Source organism: Ischnura elegans, chromosome 12, assembly GCF_921293095.1.
Source record: "Ischnura elegans chromosome 12, ioIscEleg1.1, whole genome shotgun sequence".
NCBI lineage: Eukaryota > Metazoa > Arthropoda > Insecta > Odonata > Coenagrionidae > Ischnura > Ischnura elegans.
The window spans coordinates 60546641-60574502 of record NC_060257.1 but is presented as its reverse complement, the minus strand read 5'-3'; the positions used below and the strand labels follow the sequence as shown (position 1 = coordinate 60574502).

At 39.0% G+C, this 27862-nt stretch overlaps 1 protein-coding gene across 1 annotated transcript in view; it reads left to right on the top strand.

The window, feature by feature from the left end:
- Positions 1-27862, top strand: part of LOC124169019 (organic cation transporter protein) — a 129017-nt gene that overhangs the window by 86231 nt on the left and 14924 nt on the right. Inside the window, exons 2-6 of the mRNA XM_046547481.1 lie at positions 3653-3764; positions 21137-21326; positions 22044-22147; positions 23627-23784; positions 27338-27506. Coding sequence (XP_046403437.1) covers positions 3653-3764; positions 21137-21326; positions 22044-22147; positions 23627-23784; positions 27338-27506 — 733 coding nt within the window. The remainder of the gene's footprint in view (positions 1-3652; positions 3765-21136; positions 21327-22043; positions 22148-23626; positions 23785-27337; positions 27507-27862) is intronic.

The following is a 27862-nucleotide window of genomic DNA, read 5'->3' as shown; positions in this document are numbered from 1 at the left end:
CTAGTTTTTAGTATCTAGTGCTGTGATTAAAACCAGAGCTGTTAAAGAAATTTCTGAAAAAATTCATTACTGATACTATCTTTGAGAAAATTGTTAAATTTAAAGGACGCCACAGGTGATATAAATATAAAAAATGGCAAGAGAGGCCACAAAAAACTTAAACACAAATAAAAGGACACTCACACGTAAGGTTTCAAATTTTCGACCGTTTAGGTCTTCATCTGGAAGGAGACAAGTAGGGACTGAGGAGGAGGACAGAGGATGACCAGAGGCTGAGGAGATTAGGATAAGAAGGTGGTAGGGAGAGGGTGGGGAATGGGGGATGGGAAAGAGGAGAGGGCTTTAAAGATTAGTGGGCCCTGTTAAGACCAGGCGGGTTAAAACTTGGTGTAGCCATATGCATGATTGTTCCAAAGTTTTCAATTCTAGCGGTGAGGCGGAGGGTGGGAGGGAGGCAAGTATTCCTATGTGGAAACAATCGTCAAAATCAAAATTTTGGGAAAAGGCGTTGGTAGGGACAGGAAGCGAAGTAGATTGGGAAGTAGGATTGCAAGAAGATCGATGGATATTAACCCGGAGGTTTAGTGAAGTGGTGGTTTGACCAATGTAGAAGGCGGGGCAGGAATTGCATGAAAGGATATAAATTACCTTACTAGTTGTACCGGTGGGAGACGGAGTGGAAGGAAGCGGAAAAGTAAGAAATTTGCTACGAGGTGACTGGGTAATGAGGATTGCACACGTTTTGCATCGGGGTCTTTGGCAAGGGATAGGCCGATCCGAAAATGGTATGACTGTTAAAAATCCAATGAAAGATTCCATCGATGAAACAGACAAACAGGCGAAGCAAGTCATGAAAAAGTCAATTTAGTCCGCACCATGTAGCGTGGACAGGTTTTATCTGTATTGCCTCACCTTCTCAGCTTACATAAACATCTACCGGCGCGTGGCCGGTTTAATCCGGTTGTGCACAGGTCAAATCGAATTAACGTTGGGCCACTTATTGTCCGCGTCTCATTGGGATCGGAAACTGGAATTTTCCGCATTGCCACCGTTAGGCGAACCAAGCCTTCTTGCTCCTCGTGAGGCAACAAGGGCGGACTCGGGATATTTTCTGGGGGGCGGGGGTCTTCTCATGCTTGGAATTAAAAACAACACACAACAATAGGGTGGTTTCCTATTATTTTTTTATTGCCTAAATCGAAAGGTTATTACTCCTGGAGTACGCATTTCACGCTTTTAGGTTATTTAATGACGATATCTATTTTTCGCGATTAAATGAAAAGTGAAAATTTTCAAGCGCGCGAAAACGCGACGGCTAAGCATGAATGCTGGGAAAAGTCCGTGTGACGTCATTCTGGTTCCCGCAGCCGCCGTTGGAGGTGACCTTGGGGCGAGGATATGTGCGCCACTGCGATGCATGCTGCTAGCAGGTTGCAGAGTACCGTGCTAGCAGGTAGCGCTTGGCTTAAATAAGGATTATTAATACCCTAACAAACGAAGAAAACTTTCCGACCATAGGCAGTTGTAATAGGTGATTATTATGAGACGTTTCCCTGAGCTCTGTGCCTCATGCATGCATTGGTAATCTCAGGCGATGTAAAACTCCTACCTACTCGTATAAAAACTAGGTCCCTGTGACGTCACGTGGAGTGGCATCGCATGGGCGCCAATCTGGCCTTTTTCAAATGCGGTTAAAATTGACCATTGCCATTCGTCTAAACTGGGATTCCTAAAACCAAATAATTTTTATATTATGAATACACTAATGGTGAGTAACGAATCGCAATCCATACCTTTCGTTTTCTTTGATGAAGGAAACTACCCTATTGAGAACCTTAGAAGCCAAGGGGGTAAGTGTATTTTTTTTGGAGATAATTGCAATTAATGGTTGGTAGGGTATACAATATTGTTGTGACAAAGGAATGTATGTAAAATACTGAATTTATGTGCAAATGCTTATCAGTGATTCACTTTTATCCGTTTGCCACAATGGTATAGGGTAGTTACCATCAATAAAGAAAACGGAAGGCATTGATCGCGATCCGTTATCCAACGTTAGTGTATTCATAATAGAAAAATTATTTGGTGTTACAAATCCTAGTTTAGACGAATGGCAATGGTCAAATTTAACCGCATTTTAAAAAGGCCAGATCTGCGGCCATGCGATGCCACTCCACTTGACGTCACAGGGGCCTAGATGCTATACGAGTAGATAGGAGTTTTACATCGTCTGAGATTACCAATGCATGCATGAGGCACAGAGCTCAGGGAAACATCTCTTAATAATCACCTATTAAAATTGCCTAAAGTCGGAAAGTATCCTTCGTTTGATAGGGTATTAATAATCCTTATTTAAGCCAAGCGCTACCAGCTAGCATGGTAATGTGCTACCTGCTAGCATCCTGCGTCGTATCAGCGCTCAGAGCCTCGCCCCAAGGTCACCTCACTTGCGGCAGCGGGAACCAGAACGACGTCACACTGGAATTTTCCCGACATTCATACTTACCCGTCGCGTTTTCGCGCGCTTGAAATTTTTCACTTTTCATTTAATCGCGAAAAATAGATATCGTCACTTAAAAATCTAAAAGCGTGAAATACGTACTCCAGGAGTAATAATCTTTCGATTTAGGCAATAAAAATATAATAGGAAACCACCCTATTTTCAAAATCTTGAGTTTTACGGCTTTCTGAGGGATATTTCATTAATCCTTACACTATTCTGTTAGTAATATCAATCCAATTAAGTAAAATGGATGAAAATTAAATATTTCTCTGAACTCTGGGGGGGGGGGGGGGGGGTTATAACCCCCAAAACTTCGCTTCGCCACTGGCCTGGCATATTCGCTGTCCATTCGTCGGCGTCTCCAGTCCCCGTTCCCCGGGGACTCCCCTCGCCCTTGGCCTCGCTTCGGGATAGTCTTTGTCCGGCACTTTGCCTTGCGACAGCCCCCGTTTCCGGCTGCCTTTCACTGGGTTAAGGCCGGTGGGTGGGCGGGGGGGACAGGCGGGTCCCTAATGAGTGAATGGCGAACCCAGATAGTTAGTTATAGGTCCTGATTCCTTCGACGGGTGACTTAATTGGGAGCAATCTGCCAACTGCGATTTGGCCAGTCGCCGCACGCGAGCGCCATGAGACGACTTGTAGTGATGGACAAATGCCGGTCGAAATCAATTTTTTCGAGCAATCGATTTTTAATCGAAATGAAAAGCTCGACCTCTCAACAAAAAAATCTATTTCTAATCTGTAATCTAAATGTGAACAAAAAGATCGATTGATCGAAAAAATTGACGGTTGTTTGCAGAAAAAAAACTTGTGCAAAAAAATATTTATCATTCATTACCAATCCTTACTTATCTATCAGGCTCCTGTACTTTCATTTTTAATAAAACTAATGAACACCCATGCTTAATAATCCGAGTGATAAATAGCTTTATTTTTACTTTTTAGCACATCTTATCCTGTTTTTGGAAAAAGCGTGTTTTTTCTTTTTTTATTTATTTTTTCCAGTGAATGCTGTCATTTACGTGAGAGTACTGAAATGTCACCCTAATTACTAACAGCGGATATATCATATACAGTGCAATATTTTTTTTATAAAACTCGGCTTTGACAGATTTTCTAACGGTTTCCCTTTTCGTCTGTCTTTTGCAGGGGAGTTCGGCCCGTACCAGATGCGGCAGTTCGTGCTTCTGCTGTTCGCCGGGGGAACTGCCGGCGTCCACATGCTCAGTCTCGTCTTCGTCGCGGCTACTCCGGATCATAGGTGCGTCACACATCGGGTGAAAATCGTGAAAAGCTGACCAAAACCTCGACAACAATTTTTTTGAGCCAGGAATTTGAAACTTCGCCTTTTTTTGGGGAGAGGGTCCCAGGTTCAAATCCCGGGTGAAGCTTTTGCACAACCCTCACATTTTTATCTACATTTACATCTGCATATTACGCTACGAGCCACCTCTAGGGTGTTTGGAAGGGGGTGATCAATCTCCAGCATGCAGCATGCAATTGGACTCCCACATGCACACCACACAGTCCAAAAAACATCACGCATACTAACAAATTATACCACCATATGCTGTTAGAAATAATAATAAAATTAAGAAACATGCATTATGTTTTACATAAGGTAGTAGGCTACACTACAAGGCATCTAATCTCTTTATGAGTTATATCACTGCCGTTATAATCTCTTATTGATCGTGGAAAAAAGACATTCTGAATATGTCTGTTCTACTTAATTAGATTGATATTAATAATAGAATAATCTGGGGATTAATGAAATATCTTCTATTATAATTACCCTAATACATAATTTTTTTGGGTCAAATTTTACAAGAGGTACAATCCGGATTTTGCCATCAAACCTTCACTTTCCTATTGTATTGTTGCCTCCTGATTAACGTGGTGACATTCATTCCTGGCGCAAATTAATACTTTTCGAGATATTTTAACTTTTATGAATAGCGTTTTTAGGTTTCTGCGTATGCGCGGCCATATTGGAATGGCGGTAAATGAGTTTCACGGCACATGTTTGGAATTGTAAACAAGAAAAAAATATCCCTCGAGCTAGTCCAATTCATAACAAAGTGGGAGGTAGAAGTGGGTAAATCACTTTCCGGGCACATGTACGGGCTGGTCAACTAGAAAAAAATATCCCTCGAGCTGGTCCAGTTGGTAGGGTGGGAGGTAGAAGTGGGTAAATAGGAAAGTGAAGGTTTGAAGGCGAAATCCGGATTGTACCTCTTGTAAAGTAATACCTTTTTTTGCTTGAAAAATTGCTATGAGAATAATTTCCGGGTAATAAATTTTCTACCACTCCCACCGATGTGCCCAGCTGTGTTAGTAACAAGGAAAGTCATACCTAATCGTTTTCTGCGACAACAATACTTGCCTGGCTATTCACGGCCAAGGCTACGGCCAACAATGCTCCAGCTACCTTGGTGATTTGAAGGCGCGATTGACTCGGTTTCTACAAAGCGGGCCCAATTAAACGCTCCGTACGCAATGGCCCATGGCGTAATTGGGTGGGTGAAATCTATATATATAAAAGAAAGTCGAAAATCGTGTTAGTTAGAACACTTATAACTCGAGAACGGCTGCACCGATTTCAATGAGATTTGGTTCTTTGGATTCGTCTCAGGCGGGGTTAACATATAGGCCATTAAAAAAAGGATAATTTCACGAAAAAAATTCATCTCTTTCCTATGGACATGCTTTTAGGAGTTATAGTAACACAACAATTGATAACTCGGTCAAAACTACAAATTAAATAATTTGTTTTGTTTTTACCACTTTAATAACTGAATTTAGTAACAATATAACATTTTAATTACTAAATATATTCAAAATATTAATTAAATTGAAATTACATTTTTTAAATTTAATTCGAGCTGATTGTAAGCCCGGCCGTGGCCCAGCTCGAGTTGACACTTCACTACCGTGTTTGTAAACAAATCTCCAAGCAATTGTTGACAAACGGTAATGTCCGTGTTCCTGTCGAGGAATCGAGTAGTTTTAACTCATTTCCTTGGGATGATTGCAAATCAGTTTCAGTGTAAGGTGAGCTCATCAACAAAGAGTTCCAGAATATGATTGATCACCAAAAGAATCAAAGATGGTTGATTTAGCGAGCAAGAACGAAGATGTGGATGACTAAAACGAGGTAAATTCAAATAGTTCGTACTCTGCATGGATTCGAATCTTTTAAATGTGTAACAAACGAAGACGAAATCACCAACTATCTATCTGAATATTTTAAGTCCTTGGACGTACCTGGCTTACCAAGGCACAATTTACAGAAAAATGTAGTTTCTGTGCTCATGATCTTTCGAAGCCTAAACCAACCATAACTATCCAACGGAACGTGTTTGATCATTAAAAAAATTGGCGATGAATGTGATTCACGCAACTTTACTCAAAGGAAAATTCAAAGGTTAGGAAGTCCTCATTCCGTAGATTCCATGATCTCAACTCAAATGCCCTTTTGAGCTTAAACGTATTCAATTTACAATTCGTGTTGCATTCGTGATAACGATTAAAAAATCGCATGGTCATTCTTTCAGTTTTTGTGTTGTTTGTGCTCATGTGCTAATGAAAACCCATGATTTTTCTCATGGTCAATTTAGCGTGCTATGTTCACGAGTCGATAAACCATCCTCTGTATTTCTTCCTTCGCTTCAAGTGCGTAGCTAGGATAGGGGGTTTTGGGCGCAGCTAATACCACGGGTCTGTAGGGTATAGAAAACTCGCTAAGGTAAGCGGGAAGTGTGGGGGCACTTCCCCCAGACATTTTTTAAGATAAATGGCTCAAAATAGTGGGTTTTGTGGCTGTGTGAATAGTTAAATATGTTTTGTTTGTTAGTCATCCGTCCCCCAAATATTAATAACAAAATCTTTCATAAAAAAATTCTCTAAGCTCTTGGGGGGGGGGGGTTTATCCGCCAAAACCTCCCCTTGCTGCGTCATTGCTTTGCTTCGCTATATTTATTTAGCTTCATCCGCTTCATCTTGCGCCTGATAACAAAACAAAAATTGTTGTTTCTCAGAAGGTGCTTGACGCAAGACATTAAACCCTAATGTGTAGGGCTCACCGTGGTGCGTTTACGCATGCAGTACGTTTACGCAGTGCATTTTTTCCAAACAGAGATACTAAAACTGGCGCGCCTTAAGTCATTGAATGCGAATGCTGCTTCATAGGGGCATTTCTTGCACGATTTTGAGCATCAGTCAAGCGTCGGTCTGGGGTTGTGTCAACCTGACCCCTGAATGGGCCAAGTGTATGCAACAGACTTGGACCTAAAAACATTTTTTTACAGCTAATAACGCAAATAGCCAACAACTGAATGCGTATAATTTTTATTTCATGAACTGCTTTATTAAACCACAATGCCCAAAATTTCTTGAGCTAAAACGTAAGAAACTTAGTTGAAAAAAATCCGCGTAAACGTGCTCCGATTCACCCTATGTAGATTTAATAAAGAAAATGTCTTTCTGACAAGAAATTTTGGTACTCATTTACGTAGTTTTATTGAATTTGTATCCTTATTTTATTATAATAAATTAAACATGATTAAAAACGATACAGCCGCTCTTGATTTATAAATGGTGTAAGTAAACTGTAAGTTCATTGATTGTTAGGCGGTACGAAGTTCGCCGGGTCAGCTACTAACTTATAGATGGACGAAGAAGGATAGCGACGGAATAAAATACCAAGGCTAGGTACTCGATGGACTTCAGCATCACTCCACCATTCGCACATACACGGCGGCCTGTGTGAGGCGCCGATTTCCTTCACGTAAGGAGCGAATGCCATGCTAAATTCTTCGTTATTTAAGGTTTTACTAGTCTTATTATTTGAGAGAGAATAAAATATAGTAAGTACTATGTTCAATGTGCTAAACGGAACAAACACCTTTTTTATTTATTTTGGTGTAACCAAAATATGTATCCAAATAATTGTTTACATGCCAACCTTAATATTATACGAATTATTATTACCTCGTATTATAAAAACTGACTAACTATGGGATCCTAATTCCTGATAACCGAATTTTCCTTATCATTGTCGATGCATGACGTATTAGGAATTAATTCTGTAACATTTGTACCTTATTTTCGTTTCTATCTTCCCCTCGTAAATGGTTTCATTGGATTACTCTATGTATTTCTTTCAAGAAGGTAATAGTCAGTGTTTCCCAGTCCGCTTGTTTCATTTTCAATTGTTTTCGATTTTACCGTCACAATTATTGCTTAGCTATCCCTGGAATAATAGCAAAGCAAGGGAAATGGAGTGTAAACTCGTCAAATTTGTAAATGGTCGCATATTTACTTCTTTCTTTTATTCATTAAAGCTCACTTGAGAGTCATTTTCAATTCATAATACTTCCCACCTCTGGAAAGCAGTATTTTCAATGGCTACGATTTTAATTCCATGGTGATGATGTATTCTAAACTGTAAGAATCGATTTAATCAAAAATGGAAAAATAAAAGCTTAATTTAGTCGACGCACATTGATAATCACGCATGGGAATGGCAATTGTTGATTATGGAAGCATCCTGTATTTTTGAAAATTTAATTTAAACTAGGATAAAAGACGCTAAATGGAGTGGTTTCCTATTTTTTAATAAGGATTATTAATACCATATCAAGCGAAGGACCCTTTCGACCATTGGCAATTTTAATCGGTGATTACTAATAAATGTTTCCCTGAGCTCTGTGCCACATGCATGCATTGGTAATCTCAGACGATGTAAAACTCCTGTCTACTCCTATAGCACGTGGGCCCCTTTTGACGTCACGTTGAGTGGCATCGCATGGCTTCTAATCTGGCCTTTATCAAATGAGCTTAAAATTGCCCGTTAACATTCGTCTAAACTGGGATTTATAATACCAAATAATTTGTATGCTATGAATACACTAATGGTGGGTAACGAATCGCAATCAATGCCTTTCGTTTTCTTTGATGAAGGAAACTACCCTATTTTCCCCGTAATGGTATTAGTGTATTCATAATATACAAATTCGCAAAATCGAATTACAATTTGAGTAGGGTAAATGTTTGTTAATTTCCCAAGTAAGATTAAAATTTGATACGTAAGTTTGAGCTGCGTATCAAATACCAGTATATGGCTAATAACTTTATATTTACATCATTTATTTTGTTTATAAAGCCCAATTTAAAGGCTTTAGTGCTATATACAACAACTGCCATGAGAAAAAATTTCCCCTGGACCGGGAATCGAACCACGGACCTTTGGCTTTCCGGGTTCTTTAATTCTCATGGCAATTATACCGAGGCTCATGGTACTAGGTGTTTGGCCCTCGCGGTCCATCAAGGATGGCAACGCGAGGGAGAAAGGACTTCCAAGAAGCCACAACCGGTTGAGAGCCTCATACCTGCGCTAAAGCCGCGCAAAGCGGTATGTGTAATATTTCTAAACCTGCCGCGTGAACGGCGGTGAAATATACAACGACTGCCATGAGAAAAAATTCAAAGCCAAAGGTCCGTGGTTCGATTCCCGGTCCAGGGGATTTTTTTCTCATGGCAGCTGTTGTATATTTCACCGCCGTTCACGCGGCAGGTTTAGAAATATTACGCCTTAGTACTGTTTTTGGTGTTAAATAAATATATGGTTCGTTTTCTTCGATGAAGGAATCTACCCTATTCTATGCCTGTACCACGGCCAATCAAACTCAATATCGATTCATGAATTGCTTGAATAGAGTATGGGACCTGCGCAAAATCGACTCATAAACGTTTGACTGTGGTAAATGTTTGGTAATATCCCAAGGAAGACTAATATTTGATACGCATGTGTGAGCTGCGAACGCAGGTGGTTATTAGCAGGAAATGAAAGGCGCTAGACCAATAAAAAACTTGTTGACTAAAGACAGACGTTTCATTCGACTACGTCCTATTACTCGTGCATGTGCCAGAACGCTGTTCAATTACCGGCGTGAATAGGGGCACGTGATTTCACCAAGTCTCGCTTGAATCCGCCGAAGCCATAAAAAGTTTCAAAAGTCTTGTGAAGTCGCAAACAGCTTCACGTTGGTTTGAAGTCGCCTGCTCGAAGTCCATTCTTCGATTTCGAAGTAGCGAGTAAGGGTATTATTTCGCTCGATTGCCTTACGTAACCTGAATGAAACGAAAGCTTTCGTGAATGTGCATATCTATGGCTAAGTTCTATCAACACGTATCTCAAAAATATAAACTTTTCAGGAGAACAAAAAAAAACGATTCATATTTGTATCCTACGCTGAAATTAAAAACCAAAAATTCATAAAACTGACAAAGAAGCTCATATTTGCAAATAAAGACCTTTTTTTGCATAATGTGGCGAACTATAGTGTGTATACCTTAAGTTGGCCCACGGGCCCGCGAAGTACCTGAGCCGCGAGCAAAGGAGGGGAGGAAAGGACCGACAAAAAACTGTACGGGACCGACACAGGTAGCTGGCAAGGTGCGTATAATAGGAGGTGGTCTCAGCTGAAACTGCCGTGTGGGCGTGACGTCACGGAGTTCCAAACAGACGTATGCCAGGGAATAACAAGCAGGAACCGCGTCGTGATATCGCTTTCCCGCATCAAATTCTTATGAGTTACAACAAAAATATCGTTAGTAGCCATCAGATTACGTTGTGTACTCTTCCGGAATGACCCTGTTTCCTTTTCAATCGCATCATAAGACTAGCAAAGTAAGCAGAATTATCGTATTCTACATCCTATAGTTTCACCCGTAAAATATCGTAATGATCATGCTATTTGAAATTCTAAACTCACAAGGTGAATAAGCTACCGTAAAAAATAGGTAAGCACGTTTATTTATTTCCATCTTTAAAATTTAAACTGAAAACCACGACTGCAGATCTGTAGCCACTTCAAAATTGCAAATGGAATTCTATTGCTATCAATATAAAACATTTACATGTAATGTAAATGTGTATCACAACTATCATTTTGGCTAAAAAAATATCCTCTGATAACTGAAGGCCGTAATCTGAGCAAAATAAGCACCAGTAGTACCTAGTTAATTGGCCACAAAAAAAGTAATAAAGGGAAAACTATAAGCGTGCCTCAGCCAAGTATTGATGTTTTAACAGGACGTTTTTCCGGGTATGGAACTTACATATTTACTTGGTAAATCATATCTGGAAGTACTAATATTAACCACATGCCCATAAAGTAGCAATGCTTAATATGGAATAATTTGAACTTTAGGAAAGTAAAATATAAGCTGAGAAACAAGATCTGAGGGATTCCTTACATACTTTCCTAGTAAACTTCCATTAAGGGAGTGCAATGAACAGAATCGAGGACGAATCTGGTCTTTTTTAAGGGCTGACTTGTCAGAAATATTATCATTCCCCAAAATAAGACAAGAACAACTACAGAAACCACGACCTAACATGCAGTACATGTGCTTTTCATGAGAGTTGCAGCATGGATAACAGCTGCATCAAATGAAATCACAGACAGAGGTATTAAAATAGAAAACAAGTATATTATTACTAATTATATTATACTACCTATATACTCTATTATACTATACTACCTATTATGCGCACCTTGGCTGGCGGGTCCGTTAGCCCTTCCCTGTCCTCCCCCCGACGAAGGCAACTATAGAAGCCTTGCGAGAAATATTTTGCTAAAATTTATAGGTCAAAATCTCTTCAACAATGAAATCTCGTACGTTAACTTGTTGGTATGTAAATATTTTTATGTATACTAAATTTAGCTGCACCTTTAGCTGGAATTTGTTCGTTTTTTATTTGTGGTTGCGACTGATTACAATTTTTAATAAGTGACAATTTTAAAACTGGGTTACACTTTCTGAGTGATTTGCCTATATCTGCTTACATGTTACCAATTATGGTCGGAGACCTTAGTGATATATTTATGCTGACGATGCCTATAGGTTTTCCGGAACAAGTCCTTAGCACCGTTGTAGGGCTTCCGTATTTTCATGCGACTTCCACAGAAAATAATAAAATAAGCCTGTTACTGCCGAGTTTTTTTTCCAACCACCTGTGCTCATTCCGGGAGGAAAAATAAATTTTCGTGGAAATGACCACCGGAGGTATAAGTTTTGGAATCCACTTGTTGAACATGCTCTTGGTTTCGGGTTGGCAGTGGTTTTAGATGGTTTCCCCCGTAGCCGTCGAAATCTTACACAGGTAAGGAAGCGCTCTACCTCGTCGGAAAACAGGGATGCCAATAGAAATTGAACGAAAGTCAAAACCAGTAAAATTTCAATAGTTTCGTTCCCGAGGGCGAAGTGTAGACACGAAACGAAAAAGAATTAAAGCCGGGGAGATAAACTTAGGATCGAAACGAAATCGGAGTCAAAACAAATTCGGGTCGAAACTAAACTAAAACTCTGGGACGAAACGAAACACAGATAATGTTTCGCACCGGAGGGACCACGTGCTTCACCTTCGAACAGTTTAGTTTCTACCCACACACCGAGTACGAAGTATGGTTGAATGAAGTAGAAGTTCGGCCTACCGCCATTAGATGCATGGGACACTCGTATTTTTACCACAAACAGGAGAACGGTGAACCCACTCTGGCCATTCGATTTTTAAGCTCAATGTTTTAGGCCCCTATTAGCCGAGGCAACCAGACGCGCCACCGGTGGCGCGTCCGGTGGAACTGGTCAGTCGTGGGGCATAGAATCAAATGAGTCCTATTAGCCGAGGCAACCAGACGCGCCACCAGACTTTCCACCGAAACCAGTCGCCTGAGCCCCAAAAACCGCGCCTTCTACCTTAGGTTGCTCAGGCCCCTACCGAGGCAACCAGATGCGCCACCGGACGCGCCACCGGTGGCGCGTCTGGTTGCCTCGGCTAATAGGGGTCTTAACCTCTCCACACGTATGTCAAACGTAATGGGTCGAAACTGTTCTCTCTTATCCCCCTCCACTCAACTTTTGGGAGCGAAACTTGACTATGAGCAGCGGAGTTTCGATTAATTTAGTTTCCCTCCTGGAAGTAATGTTTCGTCCCGGGTCGAAACAAAACTCCTTGGTGATTTTAATTTCGTGCGGGAACGATACTAAGCATAGGCCTCGTATTTTCGTTTCCGTCAGGGTCGAAACGGAATGTTTTCGTTTCGTTTGACTTGCCATCCCTGGTGGAAACGTAAGGTTCGGAAAGGAGCAGCAGCAAGTGATCCTCCGTGTCTGCGTGAAAAGTCTATGCAACACTCAGTGCAGTAGTTGGGCCAAAATCGTTATAAATCCAAACTCGTTAAAAGCGCACCGGTTAAACTACCTTTTTAAATCTGTAAAAATATCCCTCCTGTAAATTGTCCAATGTATTTCAGTAAGAAAAATTGGAAATGATTACTATTTACTTGTTCAGAGTTATATCGTGGTACAACTTGGAACTAATATGAGGCGTTTGGAAGCCAAGGGGTACAAGTGATGTTTTCATTGTTTTGAGGAAAAAGGTTTTAAAATTAAAGTTGTTTGGAATTGTTGGGGAAATATTTTTATGAAAAAATTCAACACAGTTAGACTAAACATGGTATTACTTAAATTTTCAAAACACTTCAATTGAATTTACATTTATTCGTATGCCAAATTTTATACATAATTGTATGCAAGTATTCTTATACAAACAAGATCAACTTCATATTTAGTTGCGCATTTGATTTTTTACTATTATATGCCAGCCCAAAAAGGAGACTCATTCGTATCCTTTGGCCACCATGTTTTTGTATATGTCATCTACCAATTTCCATACTCCACTCGATTTAGAAAAAAATCATTTGTACCCCTTGGCTTCTCACCCCCTCATATAAGAGTTGGAGTTGGGCATTTCAATCGCGGCCGGATCTATAATACATGTTAAGCTGTTGGAAATTTTAGGTGAGTACCGCCTACATTTTTTCCCAACAACAGCACTGGCATTTATAACGTAGTTTTACGATATAGAATGTACAAACGTGTATTGTGAGTTTTCTTTTAGACGCCCTGCCGAGAGTAGTGAAAATCCTCTTAATATTCGTAAAGAATCAATTGGTTTTCGATTAAATATATACAGTACATTCCGTTTAATGGGTCCACCGGTTACTTGGGGCAGCCGCTTAATTGGGGCAGATCTTGAAGAACAGAACCCAATAGAGGAATATCCCAGAGTATTCTCCGCTTAATTGGGACAGCATGCCGCTTTATTGGGCCATGAGTCGGCAACATCAACTCTATACTCGCGACGAAATAAATTTTTTTTGTTTTCAGAATACTATTTTTTTTCCTCCTTTGATTTACTCTTATTTTTCACAAATGTTCCTATTCTTGCCCTATTTTGAAAGCGTTTGTTGTTATATTATCCGCAAGAGGATAGGACTTTTCTTTAATAGGACTTGGTAAAAGACATTCATTCGGCGTCGCCCGAGGCTGAGAAAAATATTTTTAACTAAATTGTTTTAATTTAAAATAATTAATAATTAAAATATATAATAAATTAACTAAACTCGCTGATTTATTAATCAAACTGATAGTTTAATAAACTAATATTGCATTATAAACATTCTTTGGTCTTCTCTCTATCATTTCAACATTTGTTTATACCCAATTACAGTACACGACGAACAGTTCGCCTAATTGGGGCAGCCGCTTAATTGGGGCAAGTGCACAAGTCCCGATAAGTCCCAATTAACCGGAATCTACCGTATTTATAAGGAATAAATAAATTCAGAGGTAGGGAAAGAAAGGGATAGGAACATATGATAGAACAAGGACGAGGACAACGGTGCTGTAGTAGATGGAAAAAGTCAGAAATCAGAGGGTAAAAATGCGGCCTGACTGGGACTCGAACCAAGAACCTCCCGGTTGCCGGCCGGGTGCTCTACCAGTTATGCTTGAAGGGATTGTGATGGTTTGATATTTAGCGGTTGGCAATTCTGGAATCTAGAAGCGGTAAGTTGAAACTAGTGGACGAAAAAGATGAGTCCTGCATATGATTACCTATTCATTTATGGGAAAAATTCTAAACGATGACGTAGGCAATTTAGATGATGTGCCAAAAAAATTGTTTTTATCAAAATGTTTCTGAATGCACAAGAATCATGAGGGTTCTAGGCGAACCCTCTTGAGGGTACAACACACCGGGGCCGGGACCCAAGCCCGAGGCTTATACGCCCGATCACCCGGGGAGGGGCTGGAGAGGTAGGAAAAAGGATAGAGGCGCCGCCGCGATGGGAGCCCGCCGACGCCTCTGGGAAAGGATAGGAGCGGAAGGGAGGGACGGGGACACCCTAGGAGACGTATTGGTATGGTCTGTCACGAATACACCTTATAGTCGGCACTTTATTTCTGCCTTGAATGATCGACGAAACATATTTTAATTCTTTGGTGGATGCTATTATTTCTAAAAATGAACTTTTATTTAAAATACAGGATAATAAATTGAAAGAATGGTGCGATTTTGAACGTGGTTGAAATGAAAACAGTATTACGTATTTACAGTTTGTTTTTTTTATTTTTCGAATCTGTCCTCTCAAACAGTTTTTTGCATAATTAATCAATTTCAATATATTATTATAATTCAATTCAATCATAAAATAATTCAATATATATTTCAATATTAGCGTCCATGGTTGCTCGACAAGAGAGAACCTCGGCATTGACATTATCCTGCTCTTAGCGAAAGGCGCCAAGGGGACCACGGCTTAAATACCCATCTGACAGACATCCGAGACATCAGACATCCGAGAATATAAAGAAATCATCTACATGTAAAGTAACGATAACTATAGGGAAATTGCATACTTTTTATAAACAATATGCTGATATACTACAGTAAACACTTAGTACCGCAATATACTTTTTTCCGCTTAAAATTCAGTTTATACCCTAGAAAATGACTCCCAAAAGTCGCCCGAGTTTCGCGGGCTAAAAAATACCGCCCCCACTAATCTTTGGCTGTGACGTCATAGTTCAGTACGAGTCCAAGATCCAAGCCCAGTAACTGCAGGTTTGGAAGAGCCACGTTGCGTTTAAAGGAGAACGTGGGTGAAATAAGGAAAAATTACAAGTGGTGCATTGTTCCTCTGTGCAATAACACCCCAGAAAAAATTTTCGTCTGCATTCCCACGGAGGAAATTAGAAGAAAAGCCTCGATGCAAGCCGTCTGTCGGGATGAGCGTTACGGAAAAATAAGAGTATAATAAACGGAATGATAAACCCGTGTGCTATGTGAGCGAAGATAACTTTAATATAAATAATATTTCCATATTTCATTGACTGAATAACTTGAAACTGAGATTTTTTGATAATTCGGCCGCCCTAGAATAAAAACTCAACTTCACAACAAAAATCGAGATAGGTGTTTCTCGATGGTTACGATGGACTCAAATTATTAAGGTACTTGTTCAATTTCAGTTACGGAAGGACATAGAAAATTCCATGATGTTTAAAATCAAGGGAGGAAATATGAAAATATAGAGCAACGTTGATCCTCATGCATTCGAGTGCCAGCCAAGAAGACAGCGTTTTCTTCTACTGTCGGCGTCAAAATGATGTGCCGCTGTACTTCGCAAATTTATATCCTGGCTTCACTACATGCTATAAAAATGAACTATACGTCATTTTAAAGGAAATTTTATCCTAAATTCTGATTTATTTTATTACAAAAAAATTGAAAAATGTAGACACGGTCAGTGCAATAAATGACTCCGCGCACCGAAGTAGTCCCTAAGTGTTTTAATTAGACACAGGGTTCATGCTTTCTGCAAGTCTGGAGCCTATTCACCAGTCTGTATTCAGTGTTGTCTCACTGCCATGATTTTAATGAATGATCTTTAACTTTAAGCTGCTGCAGTTATTATATGTCATAAATAGACGGTATTTTTAAATAAAGTTTTATTTATCTGAGGCTTTGGGGGGGAATCTATCCCTTTCATCTCACCCATACCCAGATAGCATGCAAGCTTGCAGCAAACTTGTCATAGGCTTGTCCTTGGCTTGTCACGACAAGCCTTGTCGTGGCAAGTTTGCAGCAAACTTGCTGTGACAAACCTATTCTGGCATGAAAGCTATGTACAAGCTTGAATAAAGCTTACAAGTTATGTGAACACATACAAGCCGTAGACTTGTACATCACACCTGCAGAATACATGCCATATTGCACCCATAGCAGATTTGTCATATCATTCCTGCTGCGAACTTGCCATATCACACCTGCAGCAAACTTGCCATATCACACTTGCAGCAAACTTGCCATATCAAACCTACAGCAAACTTGCCATATCACACTTGCAGCAAACTTGCCATATCAAACCTGCTACTACCCACACATAGCATGTTAGCTTACGTGAAGCTTGACTTTTCCTTGCCATCTCAAGGTTGAATTTTTCATGCCTCTTTCCAGCCTATTTGGCTTGGTTGTAAGATTTTAATAATATGTACTTAATTAGAATTATAGTAATATAACAATATAATGTTATTTGATATAATTATCTTCATACTCATAAAAAAATTCAAGTAAAAAACTTTTCCCATTGTATTACGAACTTATTTTAATATTTTGGATTAAAAATCGTATTTTGAACTCGCGCCAAAACGCCCGGCGGCAGTCTTTTGTACCACGTGACCTAACGGTTGCCGTTATTTTGTGCTTGTGACTTTGTGATTGTGAATTTAACTGTGAAGTAAAATCCTGTTTTACAAGCAAATTTACGTTGAAGTATGCTATGGAAGAAGAAAATAATCCGTGTTTCGTAGTGAATACTGGCAAAAGGGGATTGGAAGATTACTGAATTCTCGGAAACAGTGGCTTTTAGCGGCACGAAGAGATTTAAGAAGTTGCCTCTGTCAGCATCTACTCATCTCTGCTGTGCTGACCATGCGTAAATGTGAGTAAATGGAAACATTTTTTCTATTCGATACTATGTATGATTAATGAACCGCCAATTACTATCCATGTAAGATTATTCATTATTTTATTCTCAGTGTAATTACAATTTAGCATGATCTTTGCTTTCGCTGGCATAGTGAAAAGACTCCATTCAGATGGTTTAAGTTGAACTATCAGGGTTCTCGCAGTAGAATCCACTTTGTTAGCAGTTCTTTATGACGTTAAAGTATTTGTCTCAACCTCAGTAAACTCGTTTATGAAGGATTTTTCTTGAAAATGAATAACTATAGGGAATATGTCGAAGAATAATAGCAGTTAATTAGCTGTTCTAAACATAGCCATCAGTTGAACTCTCTCTGATCATTATAATTTTGGCATTGATTTGTGCTTTAGTTCATTTTTTTTACAAATGCCCATGTATATATCGTACATTCTGCCAGTACATTCTTAACAGGCATGTTGCACCCAAGGGCATAAGTAACACATTTCTAAGCTGTTTCTGTGCAATAAGATTGCAATCCTTAAAATTTTTGTGGTGTAAAGTAATCAATTACTCGTGTTTGTTGACAGAAAAATTAGTGGTGTATTAAAATCTATGGTTAGCACCTGTTCGATAAGCATCTAGGCAGGATTTATGATGATTAAGTACCAAGTGTGCTAAGGTAGTATAATATAAGCAAATCAATTGGTATTATTTTATTTATAACAATTTTATATTTACAGGCTGCAGTAAATTAAAACTACAGAATGGCCAGCTCCTCATGTGGATGGGAGAAATGGCACCTGGGTTTTTCCACTTGGAGAGGAAAGTAGATGCTTTATTGGCATGTGACCCAACGCGAAAGGATGCTTCTGTGGAGGAGATGAATTTCAGCCGATTGCCATTGACAGCAGATGAGGCTTTCATCAAACTCTGCCGTAGGATAAGTGAAGATCCCTCATTTGAGCCAAAGTTGGTAAGTGAATAATGATAATTTGTGTGCTGCCATCCTGATTCAAACAATGTATGATTTTTTTAATGAAAGAAAAATTAAATTTTTGTAAGAAAGTTTCAAAATCGATGTAAATCTGGAGCCCGCCAGGCACTCGGTGTTTGGAATTCAAAGTGCTATAAAAATACTCAAGTACAACATAATTTTGAAGTGCGTATGGATTATTGTCCAATGAAATATTAAACAGTTTTGGTATGATTGGATTTTTGTGATTTCATATGCACTTGTGCACACATACTACATGTGCATACTAACCATGACAATTGTGTTTATTTTTTTGGTGAATTTTTCTTCTGGCTATAAACATGATTTTTGTTATTCTTGTATAAGCTGTTAACTCTTAATTGATCTGATCTTTTTTATCTCTAGATGCAATGTTTGGTAGCAGTTGGTAGAAGAAATGAATGAACACTTCTACAAAATATGTTGCGTCGTCTTAGAATGACTATGAAGCAGAGCTGTATTCCCTTACGGGCAAACTTCAGAAGAATTCGGTTAAGAAATCATTTTATAGCACTTCAGTGTGTCCTGTTATTTTTCGTGAGTGCATCCAATAAGATATTCTAAGATTATTATAATAATTGATCGTTGAAATTAACTTTTAACGTACAACATTAAGTATGTTTTTTATAATTTCATAGGTGTATGCAGAAGGGTCTACCCTGATGCATCAGATGTGGTGCTGAAAGGGTGTCTGAGTAATTGGCTCAACCAGGCTAAAGTCAGGAAAATAAGAACGTAAGTAGTCGCTTCTCATTTCCCTGCCACATTAATTCGATCATCCCAGACATTTTCTTCATATTTTCCATTCCCTCTTACAACAGGTATACACTATAATGTTCCATGGAAGTTGAATCATTAACCGCCATTATGAGAATGTGGGGGTACAATATGGACATCTTATTTATTGAATCTGATTGCTTATTCTTTTTGGAATATTAGTTAATAATTTCTCAATTTACCTCCCTGATTTAAGCAAATGATACATGATATATCATTTCACATGGAGTAATTACTATTTTCTCTTCAGGGATTGGCAGGATAAACAGACCGAGGATCAGGCTGATGAAGACAATAATTTTGCTTAATAAGTTCATCAGTAACGATCTATAAGTATGTAACCATGTAAGTTCCATGCACAACCTTGTACTCCCATAACTAAACAACAATTCAAAAGAATGAAGTTTTAATTTTAAATCCTCAAAGCCAATCAGCATACTTGTGAATGTTTTGATAAAATTCGAGCAATATGTTTTTACCTTTTGAAGATTTCTGTAATTTAGTTATTACCATGTGTGGCCTAGGGGGTCATAAATTTTTTAAAGTGTTTCTGTCTTAGATGTTTCCTATTCAGTTTGTAAGTACTTCACTCACTTCATTAATAATGATTAACTATCGATGACTAGATATCTATCTTAATGGTATGTCCACCACTGCCTCAACATGTACATAATTAATGAGAAAAATAAACTCTTCGGCATTTATTTGTTGCACATTTTATTAAATAAATTTAGCAGCCAAATTCTGTGCATGTGAAATGACTAACAATTGATAGAGTGGAAAATTTTCAATTTTGTTGTTGTAAATTGATCATTATTTAGGAGAGCATTTTATTTAACAGAAATTTTAAGGCAGTTTTTCCTCAGCAAGTGTCACTACAGAAATGGTAGGTGTGGAACTAGTTTTCCTAGTATGTAGCAGGTGTGACACTACACGTTTTCAGCAGGTGTGATGTGACAAGTTTGCAGCAGGTTTGATGCGACAAGTTTGCCGCAGGTTTGTTGCGACAAGTTTGCTGCAAGTTTGAGAAAGCGTAACTAGGAGGTTTGATTCAAGCTTGCCGCAAGCTTGCAGGCTTGTCATGACAAGTTTGCTGCAGGTTTGTTACGACAAGTTTGCTGCAGGTTTGATGCGACAAGTTTGCCGCAGGTTTGTTGCGACAAGTTTGCTGCAAGTTTGAAAAAGCGTAACTAGGAGGTTTGATTCAAGCTTGCCGCAAGCTTGCAGGCTTGTCATGACAAGCTTGCTGCAAACTTGCAACTTTGTCATGACAAGCTTGCAGCAAGCTTGCTGCAAGTTTAGCATGCTATCTGGGTAGTTACACCACTGCTGTCAGGTATGATTGGATCCTTTTCAAATAACTTTGCAGCTTGCTCAGTGGTGCAAGCTCGGAATATATAGTGGCATCATATCAGGGGGTGGGGCCTGCGACACTAGGGATCGCAGGAGAGAGAAGTTGGCATTACATGTTGAATGTTGCCAGATACCTCTTGTGGTCCGAGTGGTTCCTTGATTCAATATTTAATTTTAGAATGTATTTTTTACCTTGCAGGGAATTACCATGTATAGATATGCAGGGGCGCAGCTAGGAATTAAGGCTGGGGAGGGTTAAGGTGCATCTAATAATGGGGTGTGTGGGGGTATAGAATACTCACCAGGATAATCAGTAGGTGCGAGATTAATAAATTGTGGATTTTTAAGATAAATGGTTCAAAATGGTGAGTTGTACGGCATTCTGAGGGATATTTAATTAATCCTTGCACTATTCCATTAGTAATATCAATCCAATTAAGTAAAATGGATTAAACTTCAAAATTTCTCTGAGCTCTGGGGGGAGTTTTATCCCCAAAAACCCCCCCTCGCTGCGCCAATGTAGATATGCACCAATTTAGTGTACATTGATATATCATTTGAAAGGAAGTGCATAGGCATTATGGAGTCATTATGATTTAAATAGGTAGATACATATGTCTTATCGTCTTCAATAATTATTTTTTCCAACAGGTGCCTTATTCCAGACATAGAAAATAAAACAACAGCAGTATTCAATTCTTCAGAAGCTTTTGACTACATTCCTAAAACAGAGGCTGGAACCTTGGATACGTGCCACTATTATGGGCCTAACGAAACCATCCTTGCATGTGATGAATGGGTATACGACAAAACATATCATGTTTCCTCAAGAGCCATTGAGGTAAGTTTTTGTGGTAATTTTTGTGATACATAAACTTGAGGACAGTAAGAGATTGGTTGAAGTCTATTTGTACAGTTATACGATTCTGCTCAAATATAAAATATATTCAGATTCGGATTGCTGTCAATTTTTCAGATTTTGACTTCGCTTTTTCAATAATAATTTTAGCAGTGAGTGTATTAGATTAACTTCGATTAAATGTTGACAACATTGATGTAATACGACATACCTAGTAAGGGATAGCATACCCCTCTCCTTCCTTCCCAGATGCAGAAAAAAGAAATGGTTAAAAAATTTTGAATAAGTTTTCTTCTAACTCAAGAAAAATAATACTATTGAAAGGCATGTAACTAGAATAATTAAAGTTTTTACTCAGAAAATTTTAATTGTTAAGAATGAACAGCGATGTATAATTATTTATCATTTTCTTAAAAATTTTAAATTTCCTTAGCTAAACAACTATTGATGTCTCACCAACTAATTTTGATTCAAGTTATACCTTTGGTATTTTACATTAACAGTGTCATTCTTCGTAACTTTTATCTTCAAAGATAAATAAAGAAGGCTATTAACTTATTCCTATCAAGAATACAAGCTCTGTTTCAGATTTCACTCGGAAACTTTATCAAGGGTTATTTCATCTTGATGTTTTGACTTCGTTCTCAAGTGTTCATGTTACTAAATTACCATTGATTTCCTTCTAATTAATCAATGTAGTGGGATATGGTTTGCTCAAGAAGATGGATGGGAGCTGTGGCACAATCAGCATATATGTTTGGAGTTTTTACAGGAGCAGTGGTGCTTGGAAGTTTAGCTGACCGGCAAGTACACCTCCAATGTTTATCTGAATTCATAGTGTTCACAAAAATATTCACAAATTCTGTTCAAATAAAAATAACCATTTGATTGATGTGCAAATAATGGAATCATTTATTGGATGTTAACCTTTTAGTGTTTATGTTGGGTCTATATGACCTGAGAGGTATTTTTAATAATTAAAACTTGCTGTCAGTTAAATATTTTAGCAATTTTTGCTCAACGTAATCACATAGTTTACTTTTCTCTTATTTTAAATGCTACTTATTTATGTGTCCAGATATATTCATTATGTGCCATAATTTAGCATTTTGACCTTACGGGAGTGTTTGGGTTTTGGAAATACCAATCCAGGACACACCATGAGCATTTGTGATACAATATAATAATGGTTGCAAAGATTTCTACAGTGCATCGATAATTTGTCTCCTTTTTGTCATCCTAATAGACCTCTGAATCATAAGGAAAAAAACATTAGTAAATGCTTTAAATAGTTTCAGTTTCCTATTACTGAAGCCCAGATTTATTTCCAATCATGTGACCATTACATATTACTTTAAAGATTTTAATTCTGGGTCAGTGTTACCCGCTGTGAGTAGTTATGTAACTTCATCTCACAGGACTGCATAAGGGTTAAACATTTCATGTAATTCAATTTCTTTTGAAAATGGCAATAATAGAGAGTAAGAATAGCAACCGCCGTGAACTAATTTCTGGATTTTGGATGTCATTCACATTTTTTGGTATTAAATCAGAATTCTTCAATTTCTGCAACAAATAAGACCAAGGGCATACCCAGGATCATAACTATGGGGGAGGGGGGCAAGTCATGGGATTTATGAGATTTATTCCTTGAAAAAATAGTTATATTTTTCTTACATATCTTATACTAATATATATCATTTTTCACGGGTTTTTAGAAAATTTGTTGAATACTTTCATTTCAATTCAGCAGGTACTGATTTTGCCCAGACTTTTGCAATTTTTGCTTCTAGGGGGGCAGCTGCCCCACCCCCCCTGCCCCTCACTGGGTACGCCCATGAATATTGAATGCTTTCAAAATGACCTTATTTGGTTGATCTAGCATTGCATACTACTTTTAGCATTAAAATATTAATAAAAAGTTGAAATTTTAAAGTATGGCATTATAAATGAAAAATGAAACTTTTTTCCACAGAATATTTTTATTAGTAGACTACCATGGTTTTTAAGCTGGTGGGCCTGAGCCATCCAGCGTCCTGAGCATCAGCGGTATGAGTTTCATGCTTGAGGATGACGCGGAGCGTCAAAACCATGGTAGTGTAGGTACAAATAAACTAAATATCCTGTGGAAAAACATAGGTTAATTTTTCATTCAAAATGAGTAAATTCCATAAAGTATTGCCAGAAACCATCAAGTTCATCATGGTATTCTATTTAAACTTTTGTGGTTTGTAAGAATTTAGGCAATGAACTTACTTTTTCATTCTTTTTCTTTGAGACAGATTTGGGAGAAAAAATATATTTTATATCTCGGCTGTGTTGCAACTCCTGTTGGGTGTGGGAGTTGCTTTTATTCCTGAATATTACTCCTTCCTATTCATCCGATACCTCTTTGGAATATTTGGATCGGCTGGCTCATACATTACCGGATTTGTGATAAGTAAGTATGACGTGAGTTAAATGAAAAACCACTCACCTTATACAATATTTGATTCAGCCCGCTAATGCATTACAGGATTTGTAATAAGTGTGATGTACAGGGGTGCCGACTTGCGAAAAATATTGGGGGGCCCAAACCGGGGATCTTGCCCCGGGAAATTTTATATGTAGTGAGTTTTACCGTATTTGTCTGAATATAGTCCCCCCTTTTTTTTCCAAAAATGTCCATGATAAAAGTAAAGGGGAGGGCTGTATTCAAACCCATTTTTTTAATTTTTTCCTGAAACTCAAGCCTCAAAATTAGGGAGGGGGGTACTATATTCAGAGGGGGACTATATTAGGAGAAATACGGTAAGTTTTTTAAGCATTTTAGAAGAGTCATATGATCAACATTACAACCCTGATAACTCGAATCTCAATATCTGGACACTCCAGGGATAATTGACAAGCCTGACACATTTTTTCCTCACACCCATAATGAATATTTTAGGGGGCTTGAGCCCCCTCAAGCCCCATGGAGTCGGCGCCACTGATGATGTATGCTTAGTGAAAAATCACTTGATCACTTCAATTATTCAACCCGAGGGTTGGTTTGGGTAGGTCAGTGGTGCCCAAGTGGTGGTACGCAAATTCCTTAGGGATACGCGATGAAATGATCAGTGGTGTGCCGAAAATAATTGGTTATGGCTGACGCTGCATTCCTTAATGGCCTATCATTGTAGTCTGGCAGTAGTGGTGTGCCATAAATCTTAACCAGGAAGTATGTGCACATATTATTTGGGGTATTTAAATCAAAGTTTCTATTTATACAATTATTTATAACTAAAAGTGTCACCCACCTGTAATGAAATTATGTAATAAATTGTGCATGTTATATTTTTGGGGGTACAACATTAGTTACATGCATATAGAGGGGTAAGGGAGGAGAAAAGGTTGGGAACCACTGGGATAGGTGATGGTCGAGCTCACCCCATACTAAGCCACTGGTGTGAATTTCATACATCCAGGGCAGGAGGGCCAGTTAATTTCCCTGGGCCACTTTGTATTGAGAGGATTTTGTTTAGGGTCATCCCAGGGTTTCACCTAGGATTTGAACCTGGGACCCCTTGATAAGCTGACAAGTGCTCTAGCCACTGGTTTACTATGCTCACTTAACCCTTTCACTGCTGTTTAATCTCCGAAAACCTTCTCCTCACATACAGCAAAAAGGTTAAAATGCGTTTATTGGAGCCATGGAGCAGTTACTTCCAGGATGGGCGTAGTACACCCTCCGAAGGGTCACAAATCCAAGACCCTTTCCTCGAGGAGCTCGTTGGCCCCTCTTTTCGACCCTCCGAGCGGGGGACCTCCCCTCCCCAAAAGTGACCGCTCTGACTGCATTTTGAAAATCTATCAATCAATCCGATCATCAAAAATGATTGTTTGCATTGCACTCCTGCCAATCAAGCAATCAAGTACGTCTTTGAACCGTGTTTCTGCGATGAAAAGTAAGGATTTTGTTAACTTTGCTAAAATGGCCATTTTGTGTTGGTCTGCAGCTACGTTTTTAGCAAATTTAACAAAATTGTTATTTTTCATCGCAGAAACACAGTTAAAAGATGTACTTGATTGGTTATGACGAGCTTAATTGGCAGGAGTGTGATGCAAACAATCATTTTTTGATGATCGATTTAATTGATAGATTTTCAAAATGCAGTCAGAGCGGTCACTTTTCGGGAGGGAGGCCCCACTCGGAGGGTCAAAGAGAGGGGCCAGCGAGGGTGAGCTCGTCGAGGAAAGGGTTCAGGATTAGCGACCCTTCAGAGTGCTTCAGCAAAAGTGCTTAGTGCATAGCAGGGAGGAAGAAAAGGTACGTTCACAGCAGCCTGCCGTGCGAACATACCAGGTACTACGTTCACAGCAGTGAAAGGGTTAATGAAAAATGTACCATATTTATTCATTGCAGTTGCATGTATTGATTATATTTCTTGGGGAGAGTAAGCAAGGTAATTTCAGGGCTGGGATAAGTAATTTTTAATGAGGTCATATCATGATACCTTATGTTAAAAATAAAATTAGTTTTCAGTACAATAATAAAAAAGTAGAATTGAAAAACATTTAGAAGGTGTGATTGTACATAATAGCAGAGAAATTGGAAATACTACATATATAGCGTGGGGTTCAGAGAATTAAGTGGTCTGTATGTAGTGCATTATAATACCGCATTTAATAGAGGGTAATATCACAATACAACAATAGAGAAACTCAGAGCACTTTACCATAGATTCTCGTTGGGGCTGGTAGCAGCCGGATACAGCCTTTCCGTAGGGGTGGTGGTATAGGAGCTTACATGTGGCTGTAATATGAGTGGAGTGGTTACTAGAAGCAAAGTCAACGTTATGTTAAGATTAAAAGGTTGCTGAGCGATATTTATCACCACACTAAAGAATCATCTCGACATCTTGAAAAACGCACAGGAAGTGTAGTTTTTTATTCTTTACCCACATTTCAAATAACGTTCATATAAAACAAACAAAAGACATAATAAATAGTTTTGGCGGGATTAACTCAAAGAACAAATTAAAAAACAACACGATAGTTGTCCACTTTGAGATGAGTGTATCAATGAGACATCAAAGCACCAGTGGCGTAACTATGGGGGGATGGGAAGATAGATTCCCCCCCAAGCCTCAGATGGATAAAAAGTATTTTAAAACTATTGCCTATTTTTACATATAATAACTGCATCTGCTTAAAGTTAAATTTTTAGAACCAAAGTGATGTAAAATGTATTTCCTGGCAAGTCATTTTTTCTTATTTTCCCAGAAGTTGCCTAGGGGGGGGTGTCCCCCTCCCATGCCCCCTCATCCCCCCCAAAGCATATTCCTAGTTACGCCATTGCAGAGCACAACTAACTCCTTGGTCAGGTGTCGAACACAAGGCAGTATGACTGAAGCACCTCAACCCTGGGGCCTATGCCAGCATGGTTGCTAGCAGATGAAAACAAGTGAATAACTAGACTCCACGATTCAAATAATTGAATACTGGACAAATAGTATTTTCAATCGCATGATAGCTCTTAGTGGTGGGCTGTGGGCAGCTGAAACACAAAAAAATTTCCTCGTTTCCGCCTAATAGGTCCATATACCTTCAGCTTAAAAATAAAGATGAGTTTGAAACATGGAAATGAGATTTAAGTATACCAGGACTAGCCGTGGTGATAACTTTTACGGAGTCACCGCGGCTCGTCCCGGTATACTTAATAAGTCTAGAGCGAACACCTCTTCATGTTCAAAGTTCGGGCTTTGCTCTCCGGCTGTGGCGCCATGCACACCACCTGGAATGCTAGTCACATAATATGCTCGGCAGTCCATACCACCATGTCCGGTATAGTCCACAAATTTCCACAGGGGAGAATGATGCCTCGGTAGCTTAACTGGCTAAAGCACTCTGCTGAAAATCGAGGGATCCGGGTTCGAATCCCGCTCAAGGCGAATTTGATTTTTCCTCTGTGGATTTTTTGCACAATGGAAATGAGAGTCATAAACTGTCATGATTTTAAAATTATTTTTCAGCAATGGAGCTAGTTGGGCCATCCAAGAGGACAATATGTGGCATATCATTTCAAGCAGCGTTTGCAGTTGGTGTGATGCTGGTTGCCTTTTGGGGATTCCTTATTCCTGACCGTCAGCTACTACAGGTTGTGTATGGACTCCACAGCCTGATTCTCATTGGCCATTGGTGGTAAGTGTACTTTAACACTAGAACCGCTGAACTTTCCAACCCCACCAAAACCGCGGCATGGGACTTTTTTGTCCCATTGACAAAATACATTGATCCTGTCATGTTTAAGTATAATTGAAGGTTTTTTTGTGGTTTGTGTGCACAGAACACGTGTTTAGGTAATGTTTAAAACGTTCATTAAGTATAACTAGGAATACAGTAAACTTATTTTGACGTGTTGGTTGCAACCTCAGACCTGCAGACGCGCCGGGCAGAGGTGACGCGGCCGGCGCTGCGTGAGTCGGTGGCCGGCGCAGTGTACAGATTACCTATTCCCTTCTGCGCTTCTAACTGGCAGAATAACGGTATCTGTGCAT